Genomic DNA, 25816 nt, shown 5'->3' with positions numbered 1-25816 from the left:
TGCTCAGGAAATCCCAGGAGCCAGCATTGTTTTAAGGATTAGTACAGTAATTAACAGGCTTTCTAAACACCTCTGAGTTTCCAGAAGGATAGCTTTAATGATCTCACCACTGAGGCCTGGGTTTCCTGGCTAGAAAACAGCCAGAAAGTGTTATGTGAACCTTATGCAGTTCAGCTAGGTATTATAACGAATTTCAAAAATAGGAGTTTTCCCTGTCACAGCATCACAGTACAGGACATGTCCCTGCATATCCCATCTGCACCTTGCCACCGAGGCTAGGCTGAATTTCCAAGGACCCAGAAAGGCACGAAGTTACCAAGGTTAGCAATTAGTATTGCAGACAGCACCTCTAGGACATGCAGCTGGACTTCAGAAAGTGTCAGGGTTCAATGCAACGTGAGGGAGTGTGGCTTTTCCTGTGTGCACAAGTCTTGCGTCTCTCCTCCACAGCAAACAGCAAGCACGTGCTGAGGACTGCAAGGAGCTCAAGGAGCTGGGCTTTCTGTTTTTTTTTTTTTTTTTTTTTTTTTTTTTTTCACAAGGGGGCTCAGGGAGAAGGATTGCTCCCAGACAAAGAGTGGTTTCCACATTATCCCATCCTGTCCTGCCCTGGGCCATTTCTCTGCCCCTATCCACTCTGCATCCCCTTTCTTCCCAGATCCCCCGAACTCCTCATATATGTGCCACTGTTTTTCAGTTCCTCCTGGATTTCCCATCCATAGTTTGGGAGGCCAGCCTTCCTCTCCAGGATGTCCTGCTCTGCTGTCCCCACTTAAGTGGCTCTGGGGCACTCTGCCCACAACGGGAGGCACGGATCCTGCCAGCTCCTCCAGGTGCTGCCCTTCTGTCCCACTCCTGCAGGCTGCCAGGAGGACAGCTGGTACGATCAGCCACACAAAGCAGCCTGAGACACTTAGCACAGAGTCTGTCATCTTGTGCCTGGGGGTGAATGAGAGGAGAGTGAAGGGGAGGGAATACCTCTCCCTGCCATGCACCACTTAGGAAGAAACACAGTTTGTTATGATGCCAGAGCATCATGCATGTTATTGCTTAATTTGCCTTGCAGGCCTGTTGCACGGCTTACATCATAGCATTTCAGCTCAGACCCATATGTTATCAGCTGCTAAAAGGACTAATCTGAAAAATATCTGACACTGTATGTAACTCTCTTAGCTGCCGAAATAATTTAAACAGATACTCTGTGGTTCTGTTAACACTCTCTTAGACACCCATAAAAAAAAAAAAAATGCACAAGTAGATGCTCTTGTATCTCTGAGACCAAAGACCATGCCTAGTTTTAGTAGCAATTTCATGAAAGAGGGAAATGCAGCTCAATTAGAGATAGGTTTGTTGAATAATAATAAGAGAGAAAATATTCCTTTGCAGCTCTGGGTCAAACATGTCTCTCTTGCATATCTGATCACCTACTCTGTCTGATACACTGGGCTGCAAGAAGTAGCCAATGTTTGATTGATGTCTTGCATGCAAACACAGGTTCAGTATGCAAGGAGCTAATCCCAAAGGTGGAAGGATAAAACTGGCTGGATTTTGTGACCCAGTCAGGTTCCACACACTGAACTTGACTCCATGGTGTGCAAGACAACTGCAAAGAACTTTGCTGTTCTTTGCCCTTCTGTTTATCTTTGTCAGCAGGACAAAAAACTTTTGGTCTTTATTCATGCCTTTGTGTCTTCTGTTGGGCCAATGCACCTGCCTTTTTAATCCTCTACTCTATACAATCCTTTCCAGAGTCCCACTAGGGTGGTGTCACCATATTTGCCAGTTGTATTTCTCTCAGGCACGAGTTCAGGTTGTAAATGTGGATGATGCTAAGGGTGAGCTTGAATTTAATCCTCTGAGATTAAAATGGCCCCCTCTACTGGAAGTCCTGCACAAAGAGACAGCAACCAGGGAACCAGATGATATTATACTATCATTTGTGAAATGGTGTCCCAGTTCTGTATGGGAAGAGCAGTGTGGCTGGCCATAGGCACTCTGCTTTGAATAGATCTGGGAAGGGAACATTCCCATCCACGAGTGCCTCAAGGGCCTCATAGGGAGAGGATATATTGGCAGGGGTAAAAGAGCAGAGCATGCCGCTGGATAAAGCAGATTCATCCCTCCTCATACTAGGGACAAGGGGAAAGTCAAACAAGTAATGGGATTTTTTGAAGAAGATAACTGAATTCAGCCCTTCCAGCTAGGTCATGGGAGAGATGTCTTAGCCTAAGGAGAGTCTGCATCCTTAAAACAGTTTTTCTTGCCCACTACAGAATCTGAGAAAGCCAACATGACTAAAGACACTAGCAACTACTTTTACAATCTCTCTGCCTCCTTCTAGCATGTCCCTTTTTATAATGAGATCCTGCAGCAAGCAGACATTTGATAAGCTATGCCTAAGCATTGATAACTTATGCCTAAGCATAACTGCGTTGAGTACTGACTTAATTGTTCAGCTCATATCTCAACAAGTGTGATGCCTGGAGTTACACAGCCAGGATCATGCCACTAGAAGAAAACATTATAGTATAGTATAGCAAAATATATCGTATAGCAAAAATAGTATGTACATGTGCATTATAGGATAGTCTGGCAAAATGCTGGAGATGGTGCATCTTTTTTCCCCAGATACCTTTAATTCCAATCTGAATCATCTGCTGACACTGTTCAAAGCTGGCTTGACATGGTACATGCCTGCTTAAGACAAGGAGGTCAAGGGGCTATAAGGATTTATGGCAACTATGACTACTCTCTTGTCCTTTTATTTTGTCTATACCTTCTGGAAAGCCTTTCCTTTTGTGCTTCTTTAGCCTTCAGTGCTCTTAATCTGAAATTGACTTAGCCTGCCCCTGACAGGGTTTTTTTTTTAATGCGTGAATAGCACTGGATAGGATAAATCAGCATTAAAGCGAGACCAGAAATCTGATCATATTTCTGGCTCTCTCTCCTTGCCTACAGCTACACATTCTATGCATCCGGAAAATGATTTTCTGAGGGGTTGCACTTCAATGCACAAGTTGACTCAAAAAAAAAAAAAGATATTAATTAACCTTCTTGACTTTTACCTTGCTTAGGCTATTTCCCACTCCAGCAAGTGTCTTTTTGTTCCAATTGCATAGAAACCAGAATGTTTCTTAGTATCATCAACTAAAAGAGAAGGCTGACAATGCATTTCAACATGATTTAACCCTTTATACTATCTTTTCTAAGTGTAGTTTTAATTAACAAACTGTTAGAATTGCAGGTATGTCTTTAAGAAATGTTTTAATGCAAAAAAAGTTCTAACAGTTAATGAACAAGGGACCTTCAATTCTACTTGCTGCAGAGTAAGTAGGAAGGCAAATAGAGTGCCAAAGCTGTCGAGTACCCTCCCCCAGCTTGTGACCTGGCGTGGGTCAGGTTATATGGTCTGTGCACCCGTCCATGGGACCTGGTGAGATGTATTGGAGGGTCCTGAGGAAAATGGCAGATGAAGTTGCTAAGCGACTATCCATCATATTTGAAAAGTTGTGGCAGTTCAGTGAAGTTCCCAGTTACTGGAAGAGGGGAAACACTTTTAAAAAGGGAAAAAAGGAACACTTGGGGAACTACAGGACAGTCACACCTCTGTGCCTGACAAGATAGTGGAACAGATCCTCCTGTAAACTATGCTAAGGCTCGTGGAAATTAAGGAGGTGACTGGGGACAGCTAACATGGCTTCACTAAGGGCAGATTGTGCCTGACAGATCTGGTGGCCTTCTATGCCAGGGTTACAGTAATGGTAGATAAGGGAAGAGCAACTGAAGTCATCTACCCGAACTCTACTAGGCCTGAAGCACAAGAAGGACATGGACCTGTTGGACTGAGTCCAGAGGAGGGCCACGAGGATGGTCAAAGGGCTGGAGCACCTGTCCTACAAAGACAGTCTGAGGGAGTTGGGGTTGTTCAGCCTGGAGAAGAGAAGGCTGTGGGGAGACCTTATAGTGGCCTTCCAGTGCCTAAAGGGGCCTACAGGAAAGCTGGGGAGGGACTTTTTGCCAAGGGGTGTAGCTGTACTGTGACAATGGTCCACAAGAACCTACTTGAGCCTCCAGGCAGAGTCACAACAGTTCCTGTAGTCATGGCAAACTGAAATAGCAATGTAACGGACTGTGCCAACATGCAGCCAGGATCTTCACTATTAGTGCAAATCATTGCAAGAAGCCCACAACACACCTCTGAAAACCCCAGTCCTCCCAGTCATGTGGAGCCACAGGAAAACAGTACATGCTCTGCCACTAGCCTCTCTACAGAAACAAATTTCTCAGTACCCTGAAAGCAAAAAGCTGTGTCGGCTGGATGAAGCGTGGTGAGACCGGAACAATGCTGTTATGGGAAGCTGCCCTGTCTGCAGCCACCCAGGAGTTAAGCTGTGATGTTTGAGGAGAAGAATTAAACAGGCAAAAGACCAAAACACAAAACTCTGTCCACATTTGGTTGTAGGAACCAGTATTTTCTTTTCTAGTGGTTTGTGTTTTTGTTGTCTGAGATCAGGGTAGAATTAGACACACGGTAACCAGGACAAACATCAGATTGAGGATTAGGCTAAGCATATATGTTCTGTTTCGGAAGACGGGGGTGTTTCTACTCAGAAAAGTGGAAAAGCTAGATCAGAAAGGACACAAGAATGTTCTAATGAGCATAATTCAGACATGACACAGGCCTGTTAATTGGCACAGGGCCTAGGATTTGTGAGTGGACAACCATACAAACATGTCCTCAGCAATTAGTGAGCTTGCTCTTCCTCTATCCTTAGAGTAAAAGAGGAAAAGCCTCAATTTCTGGAATCTTAATGCTGGTAATTGCAGAAATCCATTGTCAATTTGTTTCTGCTGTGGAGGATCTCTGCCTGCCAGGAAGCCATCAGGCCTCTCTCCTGGCACTGCAGCGGAGCAGAGAGTGGCAGACTCTCTCACTGAACTAATGGTACTATTTGTCTCACGTTTATTTTCCTCTAGTCCAGCTCGTGCTGGGGTAGTTTCCAGTGGGGTCTTCATAGACTTTGTGCACAATTATTTGCTGTGGAAAAGGAAGTACTGTGTGCTTCTCCAACCACAGTCTTTGACCTTGTGGAGATGGATAATTCAGCAGTCTAATTGATTTTCTTCCTCCTCTTATTACATGCTCTTGATGACTAGGCAGGTGTACCTGTTAACTTATGAGACACAAGAATGATGACTGCTGAGCACATGGCTCTCTAGAATAAGACTTCTGCGAAACAGTCAAAGCTCTTCTCCTGCCCCTGGCTATCACTATCCTCACAAATGCCATCTCTTCGACTGTTTCTCCACAGTCACCGTTAAAGTCTGAAAAAGAATGGGGAAAATCCCAGCAACTCTAGTAGGTCTGTAGATATGTTTGTGTAGATGGTCTAGGTCCCTCTCAGGAGGCCTAGGAGGTAGTGGCAAATGTCATCCTCCCTAGCACAGATTTCAGTCCTGGAGTAATGTCAGTCAACTCTAACCTAGGGAAAATGTTTGAATATAGGACACAAGAGCTTTCACATTTTTCTTGATAAGGTCTCAGCACTCAAGTCTCAGGCAAGCATTGCTACTGCCAGCTATCAAACAATGCCTTCCCAGAGGCAATGAACGCTTTTTGTAAGGAGGAGGAAACTCCAAAGAACAAAAACAAGATTCTGATGTTGTGACAGGACTCTTGGGTAGGGAAGGTAGTTCCAGTGTTAAATAGGAAATCTGCTTGATTAGGTCTTTTGCAATGTTTTGCACAAGAAAGTCAGTATAGATATGCCCATACTGTAAAACACAATACCGGCCTGGGTGGGTGATGTTTGGGCCCAGGAAGAGAAGAGCCAAGTAAGACTATGGGTCACGTCAACACAAGCAAACATGTCCAAGTGGGAATGAAATGCCTGTGTCACACAGAGTCACAGAATGGCTGAGGTTGAAGGGACCTCTGAAGATCACCTAGTCCAATCCCCCTGCTGAGCAGGATCACCTAGAGCATGTTGTACAGGATGGCATCCAGGTGGAGTTTGAATATCTCCAGAGAAGGAGACTCTACAGCCTCTCTGGGCAACCTGTCCCAGTGCTCTGTCACCCTCACAGTAAAGAAGTGCCCCTTCATATTCACCTGGAACCTCCTGTGCTTCAGTTTGTGCCCATTGCCTCTCATCCTGTCACTGGGCACAACTGAAAAAAGACCAGCTCCATCCTCTCGACACCCTCCCCTCAGATATTTATATACATTGATGAGCTTTCCCCACAGTCTTCTCTTCTCTAGACCAAACAGGCCCAGCTCTCTCAGCCTGTCCACATACAACATGTGCTCCAGTCCTCTAACACCATCAGACTGGGGCTGTAGCGTGTAGGGTTCAGAAGTACAGTACCATGTATGGGCTCAAAGCAGATCTGCAAATCTTAGCTATTCATCCCAGAGGGTTGTAGTTCTGTCCCTAACAGTGTTTATATGTTTCCTCATACTATATCTACGTGGAATTCCTTGTCCCTTTCATTAGCAAGAAATTTATGGCATTCATTTCCAGTTATGATCTCTGAACTGTTCCCACCTTCCTTCCCTCCTTCCTTCCTTCCCCAAAGGCTCTAGGTACTGACTGCTGCTCAGATTATTGCCCTACCCCACATGGAGACCTCTGAGCAGACTTACCAGGAAGTCCATAGGAAATGGGAGCACCACAGAGATGCTCATTGCTTCACATCTTTGAAGCTGGTCATGGGCTATCACATGCATCCTAAAAGTCATCTTATGAGCACCAATCATCATGGAACAGGACTAAACCATATTAACTGGCAATTTAAAGAGCTTTATCATGTTAGAGCTGCCAGCAGGGACCTTGAGGCATTTTCCTCTTGTTTTCTATGGGCTGCACCAGGCGCAGATGTATTTTTGTTCCAGGGTCCTACCAAAAACAGGGACGATGAATAGTATGAGTGTTTCATACTCAAAACATGCTGTATACAGCTGACAGTTTTGGCAAATTAGCTGAGAGAGACCCCAAAAGGATGTTAGTGGCAACAGACTTAAGGTAACAAGGTTATACATGTATGCCATACATCACTGTGACATTATCACTGTCACTTTTATTAACAGCATTAGCAATCCTATTTTTAATCCTACTCATTACATTAGTGATTGCTATTAGCAAAGCAGTTATTCATGTCATTGCCAAACCCTTACAGATTTGTGAATGAAGACAAGAACATTCATTATCTTTTGAGAAGCTGCAGAGTGCTCATCCTCACAATCAAACTATAGTGATATTGAGACTAATCAGCACATGCAAATGAGTCCTGCACTCATTGCAGAAGGTTTTCCTCCCCAGGGTAAGTCATTAGTCTTCAAAGACCAAGAAAAGCATCAAGGTTTCTCCTGGGATGACTGGGGTGAAGACTATGCATTTAACCTGGTTATGTTCATTTCTATGTTAAAGAGAGCATCTTCTGCTCTGGGCAGGCACTAATTAAGCATTAATGATTCATAAGCAGGGTTCTCTTTGTCCAACTTTTTAGAGCTTTTACACTTCTCCAAGCCCTTCCTACAGAATCTGACCTCAGGCATTTCTCCTGTTGAATGTAATAGTGGAAAAGAGAATCATGGATCCAGAGAAGCAGAATTCAGCATACATGACATAGAATGTTTGGTACTTAGACTGCACAAGTGAAATATCTCAGGGAGATGGATGGTGGATAATTTAATAGTCTGAGTATAAACAAGAAGTTAGGACTACCAGGTTTACCCCCTTTTTCCAGCAGTTCCTGGAAATGTCAGTTCTTGGGAACCTTCCCACCTCTCACATTGGCACACACAAGCTGGTAGATTGCTGATACCTATCATACTAGAGAGCTTGACCAGAACTTCAAAATCTTTTCAGAAGCCTCGCTCAGTAGCCCATGCTGTCAGTGCATCCTAAGCTCTGTGTTATCACCACTGCTTTGCTGTCAGCAACAAAGGGGCTAGGATATCCTCTCCCCTTTGAGAGACTCCAGCTTGCCCAGTCTCTGGGACTCTCAAAGAGGTGATATCATTACTAACTGAGTAACTCTGGGAGCATTTACACTATTGATGAGAGCAGTTACATGCTTTAGGCACAATGGATGTCTTGTAGGGGGAGTGGATAACCTCCATCAAGTTCTTAACACATAGATACAACATTTATCTACAGCTAGATAGGACAGCTGACAGAACTACAATCACTGGACTATAGTCTCATGTCACTTCTTAGGTGTAAAAGGACAGTTGTGATCCTCTTGTCTCTATCACAGCCACCAAGCAATGTCACTGCTTAAACCAAGCCCTTTCCTGTCCTGAAGACCATCTGGTGCATTTACTTTTGGGACTAAGCTGAGGCTACATGTTCGTAGTGGGTGAGATGAGAGCATCTATTTTGCTGCCTGTGTCCCTGTTCTTTTGCAAACTAACCCAGCATGCATGCAGAAGGAGGAGGAACTACAGTTCCTCATCTCAGCTCCCACCCACCACTCCTCCAAGAAATCAGAGAAAATATTTGCTCTCTGGTGCAAGAGATTGTTCAGCTTCTAAGTTGCTAGATGCCTCTGTTCTGAAGTAATTTTCATGACCATAGCTGTCATAGCAGAGTATTGACAGAGTGTCTGGTTTCAGGCCAACATGCAGAAAGTCAAGCTGTACATTTGTTTCCTCCTCCTCCAGGCTTCAAGGAGCACTGCTGAGATCCTGGGTCTCCTTGCTGGCTGCAGGAAGCAAGCCCTGGGTGGGCGTCTCCATGCTAAAGGGCTTCCCTGACAGTCACTTCACACCCCTGAAAGCAAGTTGCAGCCAAGAATGGCTGACCTTTGAAACCCCCACGCATGCCTTGGGCATGATGCGCTGCATTGCACTCAAATGGCTGCAACAGAGCAATCCTCTGAATGCCTTTCAGGCTCTCAGCTCAGTAAGGTCTGTGGGTGCCAGTCCTTGCCTGAAAGGGGTTTTGAGCCTGTGCCCTGAAGGCCAGCATGAAGCTATTCCTCAGGCAGTATGGCACATCTCCCATCACCTCAGTTTGTGATAAATGATGCCTTGCTTGGTAAGTGTACCAAAGTTAAGTATGTGCTTGATGGCAGAGCTGTTCATCTTTTACTTCTAAGAGAGAATGTTATAGCATTGACTTTGTTCTGCTATGCCCCCCAAAATCTCATTTTCTTAAATCTTAAAGATGTGATGCATGCATGTGGGATGGTGGTGAGAAACATACAAACTTAGCCCTTTTAGATCTTCAACCAAGGAACATTTCCAAAGATCTTGGAACTATATGCTGACATGATTTTGGTGAAATATCAAAGAAGGAGCAAGCAGCAAGCATGCTTCTACAACTAAGAACAGTTGCTGTCACCTAGGGACAAAGCTGAGAGTTGTTCTGCTCTTGAGCCAGTAGAGTGCTTGTCAGTCAAATGAAGTTGTAAGGCTGCAGGATGGAAAGCCTTGCTTTTTGAAACCCATGAGAATGACATTAATTTGCCAGAGTGAAGTTTACTAGAAATACTGTGATTGACATATCTGAAGTCCTAAAATGGCAATTGCAATTAATTAGGAGGGGCATGGAAATATTTGGATAGATTCTGGGCTATATATCAGGAAGCTAAACAAAGGAAAGATCTGAGCATAGAATTACCTTGTAGACAGTCCTGTTACTTTGACTTCAGCAATCACAATTTTCTCTTTGGATTTTATAAAGCTGTTTGTAATAGTCTATGCAAGTGTGCTTTGAAAGAAGTGGGCAATTGGAATGAAAGAAGTAAGAAGGACTAAAACATAAGAGTTGTTTTCTGTGATTTCGTTTAGATGACCCAGGCTGCATGACTCAATACCATGATAATTAAACTGCTGATTACAATGGAGAAACAAGATACCTTGGTCTGCCAGCCTCTTTTTTTTTTTTTTTTTTAAAGTTTTATCTTTGGGATTCATAGTATGAGCTTCATATTTTGTAATCAATTAGCCTTCAGAGAAATTTTGCATGTTGGAATTCCAGTATATTTCAGTGGTTAAGGTGTTTCATGTAACACTAGGATGGCATTCTTCTGTTTCCTAGAGCTTTTTCTAGGTGAAGGTTTTAAACCTGGATGCTGAATTGCATATTACTGAATTTTTATTGTAACATTCATATAAATGGCCTTTACTGACTGTAGTTTTGGGTTACTGCTTTCACAGCACCAGTAAGTTCCCATTGCTCTTTCCAGGAATGACACTATAAGCACAAGTATCTCAGTCTCCTCATTCACATTCTCCTTATTGTCTACTTCTGTAGAGGATTTGACTCATCTCACCAATTTGGGGGCTTTCAGGGTGCAAAGGTGGAGTACAAGGCTGGAACCTATTGAGAGACAGAACTCAGAAGAGAGAATTGCTCTTTTGAGATTTTCTCTTTGCTGCACATAGAGGTTCCTGGGCCCATCACTTAGACATTTTCATCCTGCTTAGGATGAATCCTTGAAATAGCCTAGGTTTATTTCAATGAAATGAGTGGCGCACTGCCACCCTCAACCCTAGTCTGTCCCCTTACTCTTCCACCCCACCAGTCCCTTCTCAGTCCTGGCCCTGTCAAAGGATTCTCTCCAAGCTATGATTGAGTCTCTCCAACTAGGGAAGAAGGAGGCATTCCCTTTCAATCCCTTCACAGCTGTACAGCACAAAACCCACCCTCATTAAAAATATGTATATATATATATATTATTTATTTATTTTTGGTAGTGCCAAAGGTGTTTCCTCCTGGATACAGGCAGTTTTGCAGCTGTTCAATGGCCTTACTGAATCTTTTTTTTTTTTTTCCTTTCCTGTCACTGAGCTGCACTGAACATCAGGAAATCATTACAATAAATTGGGAGACTGTGTATGTGTGTGCACACATAGAGGACACATCACCCAATTGTCTGCAGCGATGTGCAGGGTAAGTTAAAATACCTCCCACACAATGTTTGGTTTCTGAAGATTGCTTCCAAATTGGCCATTAGTAGGGTAATGATTTAATCAGTTGTTAACAATGACTGTACTCCCTAACAGCTGAAGAGCATGTAACCTTGCAACAACTCTCTTGTCACCTCCTCTGTTGCTGTCATCAGAAAATCTGGCCTTATTTTGCGTGATTTCTATACTACACTGCTACACTGCTGCTAGGGTTCCTCTCTTCTGAGTTGCTAGGGTATCACATCCAGTGCAAGAAAGTCTCTTGTTATCCCCAGGGGGAAGAAATAAAATGGAGACTTGGGCAGCAGCTGTCATTTATGTTAAAAGTCCAGCTTCCAATTAAAGTTGATGCTAGATTACCTCCTAGAACTAAGGGCTTAGAGAGTGAGGTCTAACTTGCAAGGGGAAATCTGTTCATGCTGATGTCTTTGTCTCAGTCTCTGTCAGTCCCTTCAGTGCTTAGAAAGTGCAGAAACTCTAAATATCCCCTGTTGGAGAGTGTCCTGGTTTCAGTTAGAACAGAGTTAATTTTCTTCCTAGTAGCTGGTGGAATGCTATGTTTTGGCTTAGGATGAGAAGAGTGCTGATAACACCCCGATGTTTTAATTGTTGCAGAGCAGTGCTTATACCAAGCCAAGGACATCTCAGCTTCTTGCTCTGTCCTGCCAACGGGCAGGCTGGGGATGCAGTAAGAGCTGTGAGGGGACAGACCCAGGACAGGCGACCCAAACTAGCCAAAGGGGTATTCCATACCGTATGGGGTCATGCTGAACAATATATAGGGGTGGCTAGCCGGGGGGAGGGGGCTGGACTGCTTGGGGTTAGGCTGGGCATCGGTCAGCGGGTGGTGAGCAATTGCATTGTGCATCACTTGTTTGTACACATTATTATTAGTAGTACTATTATCACCATTGTATTATTATTATTATTATTGTTATTATTATTTTCCTGTCTTATTAAACTGTCTTTATCTCAACTCACGGGCTTCACTTTCCATTTCTCTCCCCTGTCCCAGAGAGGGAGGGGGAAGGGTGAGTGAACGGCTGCATGGTGTTTAGCTGCCGGCGGGGTTAAACCACGACAGAGAGAGATGTAGGATGCTCAACTCCACTGACATCACAGCACTAGGAGTGCTTTGCCAGCTCTTTATTGCTGGGAGATGTGGATCCTGCCTTAAGACCCATTTTTGATAGGTGGCAATGGAGGCATTGGGAACATACCAGTGATTCATGACATTTACTCTGCTAGAATTTCCTATGCCTGTCCCATATTCCCTATGTCTGGAGATGTAGGAAATAATTTTGCAATCAGTAGAACTTCTGTAATGTGGGCTAATCTGTAATGACTCCATCAAAAGATTGCAGCATTAAGCAGAAGAGGCGCTCTGGGATCAGAAATCCCCAGTACCCTGTCTTGTTTCTGAATGGTGAAAGAAACATAGCCCTGAAGCGTTCCCAGGCCCATTGTGAAGGGTCTGTTGTCAAGAGATTTCAGACTTGTAACCTAAAAACAGCCTATGCTACCTTGCTTGGGCTACACACTTGGGCTGCAGGTTAATCACCAGTTACTAGCCACAACATCTCTAGGCATTTGGTACAGTTTTCCTCCCGTCAGCTGTTGCTAAGATGGACAGCACTAGCTTGGGAAATGTGTCATCCAAATCATTCATTCATAACTGGGTGGAATTGGCATGCTAATAGGATTCCCAGCTGTAGGCTGTAGAAATGAGAAGAGGGTATTGCTTGCTTTTGCTCTAGTATTCTCTGAGGCCATCTGCTCTCAGACCTTATGGAGAAGAGCAGAGGCAGGAGTCTGACAGAGGGAGGTGATAGGATAAAGACACCATGGAGTTATGAAAAATGGTTTTGCAAGGACATTTGGGACACAAAAGTATAGATTTCCTAAAGCACTCCAGATTTGGTCTGGGTCAATTATGACATAAAGTCCTTAGTCCCATTGACTGTGAGTGGTTATTATGGTATTTAAATTCTTCAGAATTGCTCTTCCTTCCTTTCCCACTCAAGAAAGGGCTGTTGCTTCTTGGAGCAACTCATTCCCACTTTAGCAGCCTACAATGGAAGATAAGAGGAGCTCCTTCCTCTCCTGACAATACTACTGTGCAAGGAGATGCTGTCTTGGGCTTGGTCTGAGGTGACAAAGCCAACACGTTCAGGTGAGGCAAACAGCCTGAACACCCAGACTTCCAGCTACTGGATGCCTGTACAGACAATAGCAAGGCAGAGAAAATGTTGGAGGGGAACAGGAAATGAACCTGTCCTTAGGCCAATTCATTGTGTTGAGAACAGGGGAGAGAGTGAAAGATTATTCCCCCCCCCAGTATCTTATTCAGTGCCTACAGGTAGGAGGCAGGAATCTGACCTATACATTTCCACTGGGCCTGGGAACAGATGGATGTTAAAGACGTGAAGGATGTCTTTGTGCTTTCCTCTTTGTTTTACTCGCTCATACCTTTCCTTCTTTAATTTAATGTGCAGAAAGGTAACTGCAGGGCAAATATATTTGATATTTCCACCCTATGCAACCTCCACTTGGTTTCAGTTCAGGTATTTCCCAAATCTCATGTGGTTTCTGTTGATTTAGTAATCCTCATTGGATTACAGTCTGAAATCAGGACCTCCCTTAAGCCTATGGAAGCATTAAAGACACATAAACTTTAGCAGCAAGGAGTACTCCAAGTTCCTTCTTCCTCCATTGGAGAATCACATCTTTTTGAAGACGGTGCCTACTAGTTTTGTTTGATCCCTCAGTTTCTTGTAGTGGAAGACATACTGAACAACAGCCCATTTGTAGCCTGTGCTATGAATATGCTATGAAATATGTTTTCATAGACCCTTGTGATATCACCCCTCAGCAGTCCTTTCTTCCCAGCTAATGAGTCCTAGCCTTTTCCCTGTCCCGTGGACCATGCTGGCTCCAGATATGTATTCATCCTTTTCACCCTCCAAACCATTCCAAATGAATTCCAATAATTCTATTCTGAAACAAGAAGAACAGAAACACTCATTATATTTAACCATGGATTTATACTGCATTATGGTCATGTCCTCTAATAATTCCTAGCCATCTATTTTGCTTTTTTGACTGTTATAGAGCAGTGAGGTGACATTTGTAGAGCAGCCTCTCATAGCCCCAAAATGCAACAACTCCTCCACTCCCCATCCTCCTTCCTCCCCTGCCACCCCACTTTGGTGGTAAAATGGTCATGGTAAATCTAATTATTCTGATTTATGAAACTACAAATGTTTTACCTAGGAATAGGAATGTCTGCCAGAGGCCTCCATACAAACAATCTAGAAAACTCAGGGAACAGTGGCTCAAAATGCATAAAGCCTCTGGGACAAACCTGGAGCTAGGCAAAACAGGACCTTTACAATAACATTTGGATCCGAAAAGATGGTGACTACTGGTCTGACACAGTCTGCTGAGCAGCTGGGTCAGTACAACACATAAGCAATTTAATCCAGCACCTCTTTTACTGAAAATGAATAACAAAACCTTAATAAATCAACAATTACTTATTGCTGTATTTGGGATAATAAATTCTTTAGTTTATCAGTAGCTTGTGGCTTCCATAGCATGTTCTTTGAACAGTTTGCCTTTCAGTTACATCCCCTTTCTCTCCTGAACAATAAATTAGCATTCTTTTTTTTTTTTTTTTTCTTTAAAGGAAAAGAGGGGAAAAAGAGGATATATTACAATTTTTTTTTTTTTCAAAGCAAAAAGAAAAATGCAACATATTTTTGACATATATCTTAAAATAATATGAGGATAACTTTCTCCGCGTGTTAGATGCCTATGCATAAATAATAAAGGACGTTATGTTATTTACAGTGTTACACAATAAACTAAGAGAGTCTTATTTAACACATAATCCATAAAGACAGTAAATGATGAAAACATCCAAGTATGTACAAGATGTATTTACAATAGAATAGAGAATTACAAATGATGATAATTGGCCATGTTCTTTGTCTGCCCTTCTCTGCAGCATTTCGTAGGTGCTTTTTTTTTGTTTCTTACTAGAAGTAAGTCCCAGCTGATGGTATGTAGCCACACTGCAGAGCCAGGAAGTGTCCAACAGGTTGAGATGTGTCCTTTGAAGGAACACAAGTTTGCTATCCTGAATGTTCAGGTAACTGCTTGTAGTGTGTGTGAGAGAAGCAGGGAGATGCAGTGTTGTTTTGGAGGACTGAGCTTCCCTGGTTCCCTGATAAAGGCAGTGATTGATCTCTCAAACCTGGGGGTGTTGGGGTGGCTCAAGTGAGGAAGGGAATATGTGGGCCAAGAGGAGGGAGTAGGCTTTCCTCTGTTATAAGAGAACTTCTGTGGAGCTGTAATGTTCTACACCAGCTGAACAGGCAGGCTGTACCAGGTTGTGTACAACATCTTCCAGCTATACACCCCTGAAGGAAGCCTTTTTCTTCCTGGAGAACTTCTGCATATAAACACACACACAGGGAAAACTCACGGCTTAAGTTAAATGACATGAAAAGAAACCAGGACAATCTGAAAGACTTGGCCCAAAGGCGTTGGGACTGCCTAGCTCAGAGGTCCGGGTTGATGAAGCGAACATCCCCAAGGGGGGAGCTGGCCTTTCCTGTAGGCACTTGCTGGCTCTGCTCTGCATTGCTGCAGTCTCCAGCACCTTGGCCAGCAGGAGCTGGCTGCAGTCCGCCAGCAGAACCTGTGGCCATGTAGACTTGCTAACTTCAGGGTGTGGACTTGACTGACGTGGACGATGCCTACCATCCTCACAGTATGCTAAAAACAAGTCCAGAGGGGAGGGGGCCGCGTCCTGCTCCAACTTCTGTGAGTGCCAAGCCAGGGCAACTCCCGTAACTCACTGCTGCATGAATTGTGCTGTAAGGCTGGGATCTTCCCAAAGACCTAAGGGCTTAGGCAGCCATATCCCCAATTGTATTTTCTTGTTCTTAGGTCTGTGTGAAGTCCCCAGCCTAATTTCATGCTTACTCTATAACACACTACTATATGTACCAGGGGGAGGAGCAGGGACTGCACACCGCTTTGACTTTGAGGCACTGCAACAGAAGAGGTGTGACACTTTCCCCTAGATTCACACTGAATAAATCTCACATGTACAGCTCCCAAGCATGCAATTGCTCCTTCCTTTTCTATTGGCCCTATTGGGTAGTCAAATAATTTACTCCACTTCAAGGCAAGATCCTTTTCCATCCTGATTAATCTGTCTGGGCTATCACAGACACCTGAATGTGAGCTGGCCTTGTATGTGATCTATACTGGAGGAGATTACAAAAGCCCTGTATTATAATCTCTATTCTGCCACTAAGATGGGCATTTTGGGAGCAAGTATCTTGCTTCTATGCCCTCCTTTTTCTGTCTTGTCTGTCTCACAAGATCTTTGCAGTATCAGAAATGTTACTGAAAGGACAGATTTTCAAGTGCCTCTGGAAACTAAACAGTGCAAAACTTTTGGAAACTGGTGGTCTGCAATCAGGAAAGTTCACCTGGCCCTCTGTACTACTGAGTTGTAGAGTTACTGGGGAGGTGGATGTACTGCTGCATGGGATTGCAGATAAATAGGCATGACTAAAGGGATGAAAATGAGTGTATGGTATCAAGAATTCGTACAGAGCTTTTGTTTTGGTCTGCAAAGGCAAAGTGTGTTCAAGTACATGCCAGCTAGGGAAGAAACGGCAAAAGGGTCTTGAGTCTGGACAGTTTTTAGTTGCCAAGCTTTGCCATCTCCCATAGACTTCTCAAATAAGCAGTGCTATTTAAGTCACCATGTAGCCCAAAGCTGTACTAGTTTCCTCATCTTTTGCTTCCACCACCAGCATCCTAGCATCCAACTTTGTCATCATTTTCTTCCTATTCTAAGTTTTTTTTTTGTTCTTTTTCTGCTGAATCTGGTGGTCAGTTAGACTCCTCCAAATTCTTACTAATGTGACGTGCTTGATCTATACAGTGAGAAACTCATTAATTTTCATCCTCCTGATAAATAGCTTCATTTACTAAACTTTGCTTTCAGGTCTGAAATCAATAGGACATCTTGTTCAGCAAAACTCTTAAACACATGCTTAACTTTATGCATACACTGGATGCGTCAATGGGAGTCTAGCACATGCTGAAGATAACTTTTGCTGGGATTAGCATAAGCATATGCTTGAACAATTTACTGAGTCAGGACTTTAGTTGCTTGGGTTTACATCTCACAAAATTTCCTTGACTTATTTCTCTTCATTTAACTGGGACCAGGACGTGGCCCAAAGGATGAGTGTAGTTTGGCTGAAAGTCTTGTTCTCTTGACATGGCTCTTATTTAGAGTCCAGTAATACCTGTAGAACATATGTTCTCATTTTCAGAATCCCCGGAGTCTAGGAAAAACATTTGTTTTCCACATCAATCCTGAGTCTATGCTGTGCCAACTGAACACAACAAAAATGAAAAGAAGAGAAGAGGCAGAGTGACCCTGACTAAACTGTTAGGAATTCAGTGCAAAAGAGGCCATTTGCTTCTGTCTGAATGGATGCAACAGCTCCAGCACCAACAGCACCCTTATTCATTACTAGTCAAAGACTTCAAGGCCATCAGTGGCTACATAAACATTCATATCAAATAGCCACGCACAGTACGGCTGTAACCCACATCGTGTGCTTGCCTTTGCATCAGCCTGGCCTCCTCCACCCCAAATAATGGAGTCAATAAAGGTGACTAGAAATGAATTCCATACTTTTGCTATGTCCTTCCTACTGCCTATCCTTTTTAACTACTCAGCAGATAAATTCTTCCCTGAAAGTCATTTCTGTGTCCGAGAATAACCCTTACTCCAAAAGCAATGCTAACAAGGTATTGCTAGAAGCTTGTCAGGGATCTTTTTGAGTAGGGGAAGAAACAGGAGAAAACTGAGGGGAAAAAAGAATAAACCATCTCTTAAAAATCAACATTAAAAAATAGAGGTGAAAACTGATTGCACTTTTATTAGTGGCATTTGTTTTCCAGCTAGATCTCTTCCTTGCTTGGTTACAGATATCTGCTATAATATTTGCCCCATTAACTTAAACTAATATAAATCTTTTTTTTTTTTTTTTTCTTCTCTCTTTTCTTTTTTTTTTTTTTTTTTTTCCTTTTTTCTTTTTAAACTTTTAAATAGAATATTGGGTTCAAAGCTTCAGCTAACCTAAACCCATTTTCTAAGGGATAACTAGAACAATTAGATCTGGAAAATAATGAAATGGCAGCTCCTAGTGATTACAAGCTGACCTCTGATTAATAATATATTTGGTTTAAAATCACAGTATTACTTTCTTTCTATAAGTAACATTACTTAATGCATTTTTTTTTTTTTTTTGTTGTTTTTGTTTTGTTTTGTTTGTTATCCTGCTGTAATTAATAGTAGCATGCTGTTGGATCTACTATTATCCCAGTGCTCAATGAAGCAAACCTTTTGGCTGGCAGAGAGCAGACAAAACTCATTTCATATACAGAAAGGAAAATAAAACTTCTTATAGAAGAAAATATCTTTTTTGTTGATTTTTTTTCTTTCTTTCCTTTTTTTTTTTTGTGTTTTTTTTTTTTTTTTTTTTTTTTTTTTTGTCATTTTCTGGTGAGGTGAGTAGGGTGGGAGTGCCATAAGAGGGCTTTTTTGATCTGGGGATTCTACAACAAGCAAACAGAGGGACTTCTGCAATTCTTGCAAATCATACATCCAGTCATTATAATGCAGTGCACAAAAAAGCCAGGATAACTGAGGGCTAGAAGATTTTGCAAAATACTATGGGACAGCAATCATTGTAGCTGTACAAAACTTGCTCTCAACATAACATAACATAAAGGCACCATTGATATCTTTCCCCATTTTTGAAATACTGTAAAAAATTGCTACATATGGCACATAACACATTTGTACATACGTATATTTAATTTATAAAAGTTTTTTTTTCCTCTCCTGTTTTCTATCAGCGGAATTGCTAAAATAAAATAAATTGTTTAATTTAAAGGTGGAATACTTCATTATATAAAATAAAGTTTTACATGTGAATCTATGTGTTTTGTTTATGTCTTATACAGCAATAGGGTCTTGGTTAGCTATTACACTAGACAACCTCGCTTGCAACTCTTCTGGTGTGGAGAAGCGATTTGCTGGGTTAGTCCTGCTCTCAGCCAGCCGGTACGCAGTGGCCGGCTCCATATTGGTGGCCATGGGGTTTTGTATGCTCAGAAATGGTGTATCCTCACCTATTCTTTCATCCTCTGTTTCGCTCTCAGAGCTGGTGCTCTCAGAGCTTGTGTCGGAGTCCACTTCTACCCTGCTGGAAATATGGCCATTGGGCTTTGTTCTTTTCACCCGCCGGGTGTTGGTGAGTTTCTTTGGAGGCTCCTGTGCTGGTTCATACTCCTGTGTGGTCTCGTACTCCTCATCCTCCACTATCCTCAGAGGACTTGGTGGCAGACTGTTGCTCTCGTGAACTGGATTGTGGTGGAAGGAGTTGAACTGCTGAAGGTGGTTGTCGTACTTCTCACGCAGCCGTGGCGGGGTCACCAGGAGCAGCGGCCTCTCCTCTTCCATAAAGGGACTCACTGCCACCGAAGGGATGGAGACGGTCAAGCTGGAAACCGGCGGTGACATTTCAGATGGGGGGGACTTGGGAGAAGTCGGAGTGTGGAAGTCAACAGGTGACATGCGAGCTGGTGTGGTCATAGCTGAGACATACCTGACGAAAAGAGATGGGAGAAGTTTGTGGACACAGAATCGGTGACACGTGAACATGGCTGCTTATGTGGGCTGTGAGGAAGAAGGCAGAGAGCCCCTTAAGATCCCCAGCATCCTCATGTGCATCCTCAGCATCCAGACATTCTTGTTGCTATTAGTTCTATAGCATATGAGCCTGTAAAACCTCTGACTTCTGGGACTTTGGGGGAAAATGTTTGAAAGCAGGAAGAGCAGAGCAAAGCCCCTAGGTCTATTCACCTCAGAAGAGCCATGGAGATGCTGTAAATTATTTGCCAGAATAATTTCCTGGAATGAAGCCAGGGAAGGGATTCAGAGACTGGGGGACTGCCAGAAACAAAATGCATTTGCAAGTATTTTCTCTAATGGCTGCTGCACTTCTGGCAGGATTTGGCCAGGGTCAGGGATACATGCAAACAAATAGGAGAAAAAAAAAGGGAGGGAACTGAGGGACAGTTCTCCTGGGGCTTCACCCTCTTCTGGCAACCAGACTGTCTCAGGATAAGGAGGAACGCAAAGTCTGGACAAAATCTAGAGCCAGATTCTGTTAATTTCAATTCCTAGGGATAGTCAGAGGAGGATTTGCAGCACTGTCCCTGCAGCTTTGTTCTGCTCTGTGCATAGTGAGCTAGCTACTCTATCCAGTAGGTTTATCTGCAAAGAAACATGGCTCCATAGTGCAGTGCCTGAGGCATGCCCAGGAATCCAGCATGAGAATCAGGACATTTATTACAGACTGGACTCTTGATACTAGAGTGTATAGAGCTTCAAGCATTTCAAAAGCAATCATATATTCGTCCTCTAGGAAGTTGCAATAAGCACTGCACTTGTCTGAGCACTTGTTAAATCATCTCCACACTGCAGCTACCACCTTACAACCCTGTTCCTGTCTTGAAACAACATAAAACTTCTGAAACACTTTTTTTCTTTTTTTTTTTTTTTTTAATGCCAGCTTTTGTTTCAGTGCAATGTAATCCTTACAACTTTCCCTTTGGGTTTTGCAGCATTAAAATTATTATTATTTACTTTTGGCATTATTACATATCAGCATGTGCTTCCTTGCCTTCTCTGACTGGGCCCAAGTTCAGATGGGCCTGGCTAACGCTTCATAAGCCTAAACATGAAACTTTATCTGTCTTCATCAGGGAACAAATGCTGATGGAGAGGACATTCTAACTTAGTGTTAATGAATGCTCTGCAAAGTTTGCACCTATTCTGTCAAAAGTTTCTGTAGGATGGGGAGTGGTCAAAGGTGACTTCTGAAAGTGAAGCTCAGCTGTTGCTACTGAACTTGTCTCAAAGGAAGAGGACTCTCAGCTGGTTTGGATCAGTGGAGCTCTGTGGGATGCTATGAGGTCACGCAGATTCATGAGGATCAGCTGAAACCTCCTGATCAAAGGCACAGTGCCCAACATGACATTTTGCATCATTTGGCTTTGCTTTTTTTTCTTATCCTAAGTTTACTTTCTTGAATTTCATCTCCGTCCAAACTTAAAATCTTTCTAAGCTACATCTCTCACACAGACCCATTGAGACAAGTTATATGGCTATGGTTCATGAAGTTATTTATTTTTTCATTAGTGATTTATTTATTTGAGTCTGAAAGTACCAAAATAAATCTGAATCCAACTTCCTCATCCAACCTATGACTCAGTTCCATGTATGCCTCTTGTTTAAAACAGTTATTGGAGAAAAGAGAAACCAGCACAGATCCTGAACAGATGTGAACTAGGGTAAATTGGTTTCAATTGAGGTAAATGACTTACATCAGCTGAGGAACAGGAGAAAAAAAATCTGGAGTTATGCACAAGAATTAATCAAGGTGGTTGCAAGTGGGAACTAATAGAAGTTAATAGGTTTGCATACTAAATGTACAAAACAATTCTTTATTTTTCCTTGCACTAGTAAGCTTTTCATCCCTTTTGCTTTGTAACATAGGTGGGGTCTGAGGAACTGAAGCCTTTCTAAAGCCTTCTGGTACAGCTTTGGACATAGGTCTTGTGGACACAATGGAGTTTTGCCAAACTGGTTCTTTTAATGTACTAAGTTATTTAAATGTGTTCAATGTACTCTGTGTGCACGCTTCCATCAGAGTGAAATTACTCGTGCTGGTGTGTCATGCATTCCCACGTTTCTGGTGTATTCCCACACAGTACAATGGGATAGTGCTAACAAGCTGCTGTCCACAAGCTGAGGTGCAGGCACTGAACACATGCAGCTCTAGCCTTTTCTGAAATTCCTTTCACGAATTTTAACCTTTCAGGTTAGAAGGTGATGGATTTATCCAGATTTTTGGCCATCCATGCTGGCTTGATGAAAGGGGATCAGAGTGTATACACATCCAGCCAGTTAACTGGTTACTTGCTGCTAACTTCACCTCTCAAGCAGAGGTGGTATTTTATGAGTTTTTCTCCTGTCAGGTGGCTAAGGACCTTCTAAAATGCATATGCTTGAGACCTCTGCTCATATAAACAGATTTCACAGCATGGGATGCAACGGAGGGATAGGGCCATGCAAAAGAGTCTCTGCTAATGTCTGTTCCATTTCATTCCAGAATGGTAAGGGAGCTGGGGACCTGGAAGATGAACGGAGCACAGACTTGATTTGCTAATTCAACATTACTTTGCTTCAGGAAGTTATTTGTCAGTTTGCATGCTCCTTTATGTTTCAGAATCATTTTTAGTTGCAAATAACTCTTATTTTCTCTCTTATATACACACACATATCCGCAATCCATCTCTCAGAAATGATCTTCCATGTATTTCCTGCTTTCTAAATATAGATGAGGCCTAATTTAAAGCCTGGGGAACTATTTTCTGCATTCCAAATTCACTGTCATTTCGAGCACAGGCCAAGCCATCAATGCATGGTGAATTATCACAGAAATGTTGCTGTTTTTCACCTGTACCATAATAGTCCAGAAACTGAATCATTTACAAAACATCTTTTCTTGTCATTGGAATGGAAGGGCACATGCTTCTTCTCTCCCTAAAAACATGGTGTATCAGGGTGTGGCTCTTGTGTGCCCCAGGACACCTGCATCAGCACGTGAAGCCTGTGTGAATGGTCTGTGCTTCTCACACCCAGATGCCCATATATCTGAAGCTCTATTACACAGTGCTGGTGGGCATGTGGCAGTGCTTCCAGCTCAGTTCCCAGGCAGAGGACAGTGCTGTATTTACTGTTGTAGGTCCTGATCCTGCAAAGCACATGCCAAGTTTCACCCGCATGAGTAATACCACTGATTTCAACAGGGCTACTCACACAATTAAAAGTTAATCTTGAGTAAGTGCTCTGCTGGACTGCGGCCATGGTTGTTTATCTCATGTGAACCACATATTTTGAAAACTAAATTGCATGGTAAATTACGGATATTTTTAAAAGAAGAGGGCCATTTTGCTGTCCTTCATGGTCCTACAAACCATGTTCAGAGGGCCCTCAGCTGTAGTCCACTGTCCTGCCACTAAACAATTGGTCTTTGTATAGCAGAGGGAGTACCACTGAAATGGCTTTTGCTGTACTTGCACATTCATTTTTCTGGAAACCACAATAAGTCTCCTATATAACTTGGTCTCCTTGTGGATTGCCTGGCTGCATTTTTGACATCATGGACATCCCACGATATCAAAACTCTTCTGATTTCACAGTGCTCAGAGAATTGGTCCAGTAACCCTTTGTTTTCTTTCTTTTTGGCCTCTGATTTCTGGGAGCAAGGCTGTCTTCAAATACCTTGTTTTTTCTGTCTTTCTTTTTCTACTCTGGGGCTATGCCATGATCTTGAGATAAAATCCCAACTTCAGCCTGAAAAGCCTTTTTCAGTGAAAGTTTTCTTAGAAATCATTCACTTCAAGGCAGACATTAGGTATCAATGAGTGAGACTTCCAGAGGAAAAAAAAAAAAGTTAGTTCTTTGGAAAAATCCTGGCTAACTCCGCCTCTGACTACTCTTGATTCAATAAAGACTTACCTTCTTCTGGCTTACAGTTTGTGTTCTTTGCTTTTATTTAGTAAGATGTCAAGGGGAATTTTCAAAAGAGATAATGGGTTTAGTACCTGGAATCCCCCAGAAAGTAGGTGGTGGCTGAATTCCTATAGTATTAGGAGTCCTTGTTGCCCTCCTCCTGCATTTCTCACTGTCTCCACACATTGTCTCCATACATTGCTTTCTCCCGGTCTTTTGTGTCTGATAAAATCTCTCAGTTTTAAAATCAATAATTAGTCAGAGATCTTTTTACTCTACAATGAAAATTTCTGAAAAATTACTTCAGTGGAGCTTATCCAAATATGAATTGCATCTATTAGGAATAAATCCAGCAGAGGCAGGAAGGCAAGATTCTTTTTGTTGACTGTAAATCACTCCACCTTTACAAATGAGGGGAGGTATGCCCTACATGAGCAGCACTGTTGGGATTCCTCCTGTGGTGCCAAGCAGGAAAACCCTCTGGGCTCACCAGGCCTGGCCAGCTGGAAGAAATGAGGTAGTATGTGGTACCTTTCACTGTGAGGAGAGTCTCGGTAGGAGTCAGGGGTCTCTCTTGCATGCCGGAGGAAGCTGTTTCCTTCCCGTGGCCCACCGATGCCATTGAGGCGGCCCCGTGGCCCTGTTGGGCTGGTGTGCCTGCTATTCTCCACCGAGGAACTGACAAGCACTGAGTGGCTTTCGGAGAGGATGCTTTCAGTGTGGCCATTACTCCAGCTGCAGGGAAGAAGGAGAAGGGAGCAGAGGGTCAGAGGGTACTTTGACTGAATACGTATATGAGAAGTTTAACCGGGGGTAGCAAGGACTCTGCTGCAGCTTTGGATGTGCAGCGCCTTAGGGCTAGTAACTGGGGCTGCAGATTTTTGTGAATTATAGGAATCCACACACACTGAGATGATTTTGCATATCTGTAAAAAATGAAGAAGAAGGAAGGCTTTCCATACTCTAGGACCGGAGACTGATCTTTAAAACAGATCAGTCACTAATATAGCAATCTGCATATACTGAAACTCACTCTAACAGTGTTGGAATGCCATTCAATCAATAAGCACTTTGTAAATTCCTGGAAAGATAATTAGTTAGGTGACATGACACTAAATATTGTTAGTCATAAAATTAAAACGCGATGACTTCTCTCTCTATCTCTCTCATAACTTTTCTGTTTTGCAACAGCAGCAGGATGTATATTATAGGTGCTGTTTTACTTCCCAGTTGAGTACCTGTGGCTGGGCGTCTGGGTGACTGTTATGGAGTGATGTGTTGTTGAGGTGTAGTGGCTCGTGGAAAACGAGGTCTCTGTCTCTCGCTCAATGACACGCTCGCTGGAGATTACATTTTTTGAAACGTACTGCTGAAGAAAAAACATACAAACCTTATGTTTACAAACCAAAATTTACAGCACATCTGCAGATGTAATTAACATATTTGTCTTCCATAAAGACATTTTTTTTTTCTTTTATGCACCAAAACTTTTACTTTGTCACTCAAATGTGGGCCAACATAACACTTACACTTTTGAGTACATTCATGTACAGCTCCATGTATATATATCCCATTTAAACTCAAGACTGAAGGGAACAAATGAGGAAATTAGTAAAAGGCCGCATCCCAATCACACTATAATCAACCTACATATGTAAGAAGGAAATGAGAAGTCATCAAGGATAGAGACCTGGAAAGGCAACCAGCACTTAACAGATTAAAAAAAATATTGTCCAGTGGACAAGACAGGAGTAGTTAATTAGCAGTGGCAATTTTTCATTGCACCATAAATATCTGGGCAGGAAATAACTGTTTTCAGTACCAACGCAAGAGGTGTGTAGTGCCTAGACTCCTGAACCGTTTTTATCTGTAGCCCACTGATATCACCAGAGATGTTGTTCCTGGTAGGACTCTCTATTCTACTCAATGTGGACTACTTGTTTCCAGTCTCTTAATAGCTGTTTGTGATTTAGTTCATTTCAGGGGAAATATTACAAGCTGAGCTCTTCTGAAAATATGTCTTAATCAATGTCAGTGGCAGCACTGCTGTTGCCTTAGCAGAGAAAAGGGCTTGGGTAAGAGATAAGGTGGGGACTGGCCCTCTGCTTCCATTGCTTCTTTTTCTCTGACAAATGGCTAGCCATGGCTTGGCCACACCATGACCCATCCACATATCCACAGTCATTGCTACTATCCAGGTGAAG

At 42.8% G+C, this 25816-nt stretch overlaps 1 protein-coding gene across 11 annotated transcripts in view; it reads right to left on the bottom strand.

Moving 5' to 3' along the window:
• Positions 1-16740: 16740 nt before the first annotated feature.
• The window catches only part of NRG1 (neuregulin 1), a 470147-nt gene continuing 461071 nt past the window's right edge, over positions 16741-25816 (bottom strand). For 10 of the 11 annotated variants that reach the window (XM_084503262.1, XM_084503261.1, XM_084503267.1 and 7 more), the window contains 3 exons: positions 24851-24981; positions 24144-24347; positions 16741-19635 (listed from right to left, as the gene is read on the bottom strand). In XM_084503262.1, coding sequence (XP_084359388.1) covers positions 18984-19635; positions 24144-24347; positions 24851-24981 — 987 coding nt within the window. In that variant the 3' untranslated portion in view covers positions 16741-18983. The remainder of the gene's footprint in view (positions 19636-24143; positions 24348-24850; positions 24982-25816) is intronic. The other variant, XM_084503263.1, reaches the window with a different exon arrangement.

Source organism: Aythya ferina (genome assembly GCF_964211825.1).
Source record: "Aythya ferina genome assembly, chromosome: Z".
Taxonomy (NCBI): Eukaryota; Metazoa; Chordata; class Aves; order Anseriformes; family Anatidae; genus Aythya; species Aythya ferina.
Note: the sequence above shows the minus strand (reverse complement) of the source record. Positions and strands in the feature narration are given on the sequence as shown.